The sequence below is a fragment of the Brachyistius frenatus genome, unplaced genomic scaffold, assembly GCF_029030835.1.
Source record: "Brachyistius frenatus isolate BFR_SWC_R1_liver_20210118 unplaced genomic scaffold, ASM2903083v1 Contig_13, whole genome shotgun sequence".
Taxonomy (NCBI): domain Eukaryota; kingdom Metazoa; phylum Chordata; class Actinopteri; family Embiotocidae; genus Brachyistius; species Brachyistius frenatus.
In genome coordinates this window covers 5531211-5538372 of record NW_027210612.1, presented here as the reverse complement: position 1 = coordinate 5538372, position 7162 = coordinate 5531211, and the positions used below count along the sequence as shown (strand labels likewise).

Below are 7162 nucleotides of genomic sequence, written 5' to 3'. Positions count from 1 at the left end.
AAATACTGTGTACGCATGTCGTCAACGCACAGCCTGCATGTAATGAACAATGTGGCTTGATTGCATGTCTTGATTGTCCCCTGCTCACCGCTCGGCTGTGCGCACAAATCCTGAATGCTGAAGGTGGGACTCGCATAATAGGAAAGGATGGATGAGGCGGAGTGGGAAGGGAGGGGCGGTCAGAGCTGCGCATCTGTACAAGGCAGCTATAGAGAGGAGAGAGAGAGAGGGAGGGGAGGAAGGAGAGAGACGAACAGGACAAGATGAGGACCGCGGCAGCAGAAATGCACGAAGCGACATTGGGATGGGAGAAGGTAGACGAGAGGACAACACCGGAGAAGACCGATGAGGCATGAAGGAGAAGGCTCGCGAGACGCGCTGCACCGCTCCAACATGGAGGCGTAGCGATAGTAGCATGCTTTAGAGGAGATCATTTCATTGTAGCCTAGCAGCAGCATCATCATCATCATCACCATCATCATCTGTCCATCCAACCTGAGCGGAGAGGAGGAGAGAGGAGGAGAGATGGGCTCCCAGGTCGTGCAGACCCTGCGTCAGGGAGTGTGGGCATCTCTGACCGGGGGCTGGTACCACGACCCGGACCAGAACAAATTCAACAACTCGTGCCACCTCTATCTGTGGATATTTCTCCTGATGTTTCCCCTATCTCTCCATCTGGTGAGTTTTTTCTTGGGGAACGTGACGTTCAAGGCCGCGAAGGGGGTGTGAGGTGGCCACGGTACCGAGGTAACGTTTTTATTCGTGCCGCCCGTTTACCTTTCCTTGGATAAACAACGAGCAGCTCAGCGAGAATCACATTATTCCTGCCCGGTTGTTACCGCTGTGAGAAATACATAGGCTGGAAAAAAAAAAAAAAAAAAAAAAAAAAGGGGGCACTGTCGCAGTATTTTTTTTTTTTCCCCGCACGCAGTGACGGAACGCATGGCTGCTCCTGGATGTGATGGTGCCAGGAAGCGTGAAACTGTGGTTCACTGATATTTTCATGCTGTGGCCTTCGTAGTAGGTGAAAAACAGGCTGCATTACTCCACATGATAAAACAATGCACGGGACCATTTGTCAAGTGGGCTGTTGGAGATACACGGAGTAAGAAAACCCATGTTTCTAAATGATAGAAGTATTCCTGGCTTTTTTTTTTTCTTACTACCCAACCTCAACTGAAGGATAAGAGTCCAGATATTCTCAGTGACCTTTGCCCTTCTTTCACACAGTAAGGAGGGCTGCACGGATACAGTAGACTTCCTGAGTAGGTGGAACACCTTGACCTTAGCTGTGATGATGTATAAAGGAGTCTTATACTTCTTAAAATAAAGATATAATGGCAGCCGTTGACATGTACTGTAAGGATGAATGTGATCTGACAGTGCACGCTGTACAATGGCAGCTTTCTGTTATTGTATGTGAAATAACTTCCGTATCCTGTGCATTTTTTCCAGTCGTACCCAGATGAGATAGTGCAGATTATGTGACTACGTTGTAGGTGCAGATAACCCTAAACTATGCCATCCAATAAGGCAAAGTAACACATGAGTGACACCTCAGATGTTTAAGCGCTTTGACACTAAATCTCCCCTAAACTCCATTGCAGTTTGTGTTAAAACATCCACTGCTTCCCCTGCAAAAACAACACAGGCTTCCTGACACAGATGTTTCAAATTTCAAGTCCACTGACATTTTCTCTGAAGGGGGCACACAGCACAGGATAAACGATGAAAGAAAGCCCAATCAAGTATGAGCACAAATGCTACAAAGCTGTAAATTTAGGCTGTAAATCTTCACCTTCCGACATACAGTGAGGAAGAGCTCTCTCCAGAACAGCGTGACTCATGTATCAGCATGATGATGTTGCTTCGTCTGTAATCTTCCCGTTCTTTGCGATGGGCCATTCCTCCCTTGGGGATCACTAAACTTCATCAGTCCACCAGTATATCAAACCAGACCTTGTGGTTCACTGAACCTGTAATACGTCCGAGTGGCCGTGTGACCAACCGCATGAGGGCAGATAGGTGGTGCTGGAGCCTGAAGCATTAACTCAAACACGGTCCCGGTGGAGTCAGGAGACCCTGGAGATGTTGATTTGAATATGATGCAGCTCTCCTCCTCTCTTCTCCGCAGGCCCTGCCTCCGACCACCATGGCTCTGAGCATCTACTGTACCTCCATCACCGTCTTCTTCATCCTCATCAAGATGGCCAACTACCGGCTGCACCTGATGTTCGACGAGGGCGAGGCGGTGGTCCGCAGCAGCCTCTCTGACCTCAGCAAGGCTCCGGAGAAAAAAAGTAACGCCTCGGACTCCTGCCTGCCCGCCAACATCAGGTGAAACACACTTGTAATGCTGAAAATCCAGTCAAGGACATCAATTCAAAGTAGCTGACAAAATATTTTTGCTCCTTGCACCTCGAGTTTCTTCTCTGCCAGGTTAGTTGTCACAAAATCTAGGCCAGAGGACTAAATCCCCAATGATACAACTTAATTAATAACATTAAATTGTACATTTAGGCCTGAGACCTCCTTTTAGAACAATGCCATTAAAGCGAAGTATAAGTAAGTATGAGCTTCCATTTTTAGTCTTCACTTTCTCCCTCTGAATGGGTCTATTTTTCTCAGTCCGCTCTTTCTTTGAGATCACATTGGTTTCGTGATCAAGTGTCTCAGAGTGGGAAACAGACTCTACTTCATTTGAAAGACTCAGTGCAGCTTTGGTGAATGAGCGAGCTAATGAGGGAGGTCAGTGATCTTCAGTCGGCCCAGCCGCCACGACACACTCGATCTGCGCTGAGACTGATAAAAGAAAATCCGTCACTTCCTGCTCTCTGTGCAGCTGCATTTCTTTTAATTGAGATGAGATGAAACAGAAAGTCCAGACACGTGCACTTTCCTTCTCTCTCAGCTCTATACATCAGTGTATATAAGTATTCAAAACACGAGAGGCCGCTATGAAGTTGAGATGATTTAATGTGAAAGCGATGTATTGATGTGTGGACTTCCAGAGACTCCCAAATGTCTCCATCCATGTGTCTTCATCATTTAATTTCTCCTCCGTCTCTCGTCTTTTGTCCAATAGGAAGAGCAGCACAGTCCCTGACAGTGTTGCCATGACGATGTTGGCTCGGAAGCGTCCGAGCCCGGTGATCCAGGTGACGGTGAAACAGACTGAAACAGACCCGGGACTGATTGGAGTGGTGAGTGAAGGTTAACAGATGAACACCTGTCAGTATGAAAACACTGCGTTGACCTTCAGTGTGTCCACATTTTAATCCTGTGTTTGGGGTTTCTCTTCCATGCAGGACTGCTCAAAGTCAGATGAGGTGAAGACTGTGGAAGGTGAGGCCGATCTTTCTGTAGCTCTGACTAGGATACAAGTGATCAACTACTAAAGGAAAAATCTGGATAAATTAGAAACATAAATGCAGATGCTTCCATATGTGTAAGGAGGAGTCAAAGGCTTTCAATGATATGCTTTGACCTCTGAGTTTGGTCAATTTCACAAAGATAACTACCAGTCACACTTCAGATATACGTCTAAATTCACAAAGCCGTTCTTTGTTCTTAACTATCTTAAGCAGGACTGATACATTTTCAGTGAATTTTGGGTAAAATAAGATTTTATTTAAAATAAAAATCATGGCTGACCGAGCAGGAGACATTACAGTATATCGGTCAGTTACAGTTATGTGGGCATTTTACCGTGAAAATTCATTAAAAAAAAAAACACCTTAATGCTGACACAGTGCAGATGTACAGTAGAGCTGAGATGCTGTGGTCTCTTTATGCAGCAGGGTACTTCTGCTAATTCACCATTGAGGCGGAGGACAGTTTCCCTGGGAAAAGGAATCTGATCGACATTGATGTATATTTCAAAGAGGTTTCTGTCGTCTCTTTATCTTCTCATTAGTAATTCTATAACTTTTATTTAAACCTTAATTATGAGCCACATTTTCCTCTCTTTTGTGCTTCGGAGCCTTTGGTCTGCAGGTGTCACCGAGTGTTACCATGGAAATGCTGGTCTTATGGTGCGTTCATGAGCAACTGGGAAGTGGGACACTTCTCAGTTCTCAGAGTGTGAAAATGCACCTGAACACACATCAAAGTAGAAACATCCTACAAAGATAGTGGGAGGTTTTTGAGAGCTGTATATATTTAACTGTTAAAGCTCCGAAATATTACACTCTGAATATCTCCTTCAGTTTCAAGCTTTTAGCAACTTAATTCGGTTTTGCCAAATTCCATCAGATTGAAAGAATTTGGTTTTAAAGCATTACACATGTAGGATCTTAATTGATACAGTAGTTTTCTTGTGATATGTGTGTATTCATGTTTTTTTTTTTTTTTTGCTGTAATGAGCAAACAGGAAAGGATGTTTCTGAGCTGTAGTCAAATTTACTATTAATTCAAATGATCGAATGTTGATCAGTAGCATGTTGTAGATCAGAGGCAATGATCTCAGAACTAAAAACAAAAACAACAAAAAAACAAAGGGATTTGAATTTTAGAAACACACGAACACATCTGAGGTTTAAAGTAACTTCTGACTGGCAGGAAAAAACATCTCGCTTGATTTTGCGCAGTTTTATTTTGGAATAGTGGAGTCAACAGAAATGGGGGCACCGGGTTGTTTTTTCCATTTGTGTTTCAAACTGTGGACCCAGTTTGGCAGCTGACATTCCCGATAATCCGCAGCGTGAATAGCACACAAATTAGTTGTTACATTTTTTGAAGGATGACTTCCTACTGATTCTGTGGGATGTTAAAAATGACTAAGTCATAAGTATGCACTTACATAATGAGGACAGGATGTAGAAAAGAAAAGACAAGAAAAGCAGGAACTGCAGTCTAACATTTAATCTTTATCATCAATTGATAGGAAATGAGGTACACGTGCTTCGGAGGAACAAGCGTCCTCTTACACGTATTATCCGAATTAGTGTGTGCTGGAAGCGAGCTCTGTTCCTCTTCCCTAATGCACTGGATGGTTCCTTAGACAATCCAGACCAACAACTTCCTTTTCTGCAAACACATCACTGTTGTAAATATGCTCAGACAAGCACAGAACTAGCAGCCGGCCATGCAGTTAGCCGGCCAACAAGACCAGCTGACTGCTTCCAGTAAATTTATGACCTAATGCGCTGGTGATTAGTCAGAGCAAAGTCAGCTAATCGAAAAAAAAAAAAAAAAAAAAGATATAAACACTGTGGTGCATTACATCAGATGATTGCACAATTTTACAATATGTTGGTATTTTTTTAAATTCCATTTTAAAAGTAGATGGATCGATCATCCGTCTGTAGTTCCTTTTATTGCAGGGGGAAGATTTCTATCTGTGTGTTACATCTGCAAAATAAAAGACGACAATAATTCTATATTTTAGGATTAGAGCCCTTTTACTAATATTACACTTAAAAGTTACCATTTGAATTTGCATTTTGATTTCATTCTAGGACAGGGTGAGACGACTACAGAGGACAAGCCTTTGGGGAGAGGCCTGCACCCGAGCCCAGAGCCCTCCCCGGATGATCTCTCCAGCCCCAATCCAGACCAGGCCGCCCCCCTGCTGCAGGCCCAGCAGAGGCCCCCATCCCGAGCTGAGAGAGAAGAGACGCGGCCTGGATCTGCTGGTGGGACGGCGAAAATGGATACAGAAATAATTGAAACTGAGGCCGTGAGAGAAGGAATGGATATTCAGAGCTCTTTGACAGCGGCAGACAGAGACCAGACAGAGCGGGACAGGACTACGGAGAAAGACCCGGAGCAGGTCAGAGCAGAGGAAAAAGACTGCGAGGATATAGACAGTGCCGACAGGGAAACGGTGGATGAAGGCTTACCTCCTTCCAAGGGAAGTGAAGACGAGAGTGAGGAGAGTGAGGGGCAAAAAGAGCCGTCAGATGCCAACAATAACTCGCTGGAGACTCCCCAGGACGACCAGGATGATTTCATCGACATCCCAGAACCTCCTGCGCAGGTAGGCCTATCTGCAGACATGGACAGAGGAGAAGGTTGTTGTGTTTGAGAGAAATCAAATAAATGATCACTGATTTGTGAGTGTTTTATGTCTCGTTTCGTGTTATGTCTCTCAGGCAGAGCCGGTGGAGGAGACGTACTGCTCTGATGAGATAGAGGTGGTTCTGGTGGATAACTCTGGGCCCGGTCCTGCGTCGGTTCACCTGGACGACAGCGACACGGTTAAGATCATCATCACCATGAGCTGTGACCCTCAGATGGCAGCTCAGTTGGAGGAGAGCGTCAAGCAGAGCCTTTTGGAGAATGCACAGGTCAGACGTCAGTTTAAATCTTCTCTATGAAATACTTTTAACCTCCTAATATCTACTGTTAGCCCATGTGGCTCCCCTTTAAATAGCTTTCAACCTCTTAAAATGATCTCATTCCACTGCCCAACAGTAAACTGTGTAACATTGAATCTACATCATTTTTGAAGTATTCAAATCCAAGAGTCCATGTTTTTATGACTGCATTTTCCCATCAAATCGAAGCATTCTAAAATCAACACCAGACATATTTTCTATGCAAAGAAACATTGTGATCTCCACTTAGGCTGAATATAGATTTCTGGTGGTGGAACAACTTTCCAATAACTGATTCAATGATAGTTCACTTTTTCTTCTCTATTTATGAATATATGTATGAGATTAAAGCTCCTACAGTAGAACTATTGATTAGAATCTACTTACAAATCTTGACTTTTCCCATACATACATATCTGTGGTGTTACACTTAGTCTAAGAACAAATGCGAAACAGACTGCAACAAGTCTTCATTAGACTCGGAAAATAACAGAATAGCAGAAGCAGCACTAGACAATCGAACATCTCTGTAAAGGCACCAAATGTATGTGGACGTGCAGGTTCTGGTTTCTGCCTGTGTCATGGTTTGGCTGTTTTAACATTTGATAGCTAGACTTAATATGTTTTGCAGATATCTGTAATTCTTCCGAGGACAAATGGCGTCACTTTTGCCATTCATGTGAATTCTCATTACCGATATCTGCATCATCATTTTGCCTGCTCAAAACTGTAATTAAAGATATCTGTTATTACATTTAGATAAATCTGAATTCTTCTTCAAGATATCGTTAATCCTCCTCAGTTCAACATATCTACTTTGTCCTTTTCACATGTTTAAATTA

General features: G+C 43.7%; 1 protein-coding gene across 2 annotated transcripts in view; it reads left to right on the top strand.

Annotated features, from left to right (window-relative positions):
* Nucleotides 1–205: 205 nt before the first annotated feature.
* Nucleotides 206–7162, top strand: part of pcnx2 (pecanex 2) — a 28474-nt gene continuing 21517 nt past the window's right edge. The window contains exons 1-6 of one of the 2 annotated variants that reach the window (XM_069692928.1): nt 206–678; nt 2135–2337; nt 3086–3203; nt 3309–3345; nt 5460–5980; nt 6096–6290. In XM_069692928.1, coding sequence (XP_069549029.1) covers nt 526–678; nt 2135–2337; nt 3086–3203; nt 3309–3345; nt 5460–5980; nt 6096–6290 — 1227 coding nt within the window. In that variant the 5' untranslated portion in view covers nt 206–525. The remainder of the gene's footprint in view (nt 679–2134; nt 2338–3085; nt 3204–3308; nt 3346–5459; nt 5981–6095; nt 6291–7162) is intronic. The other variant, XM_069692927.1, reaches the window with a different exon arrangement.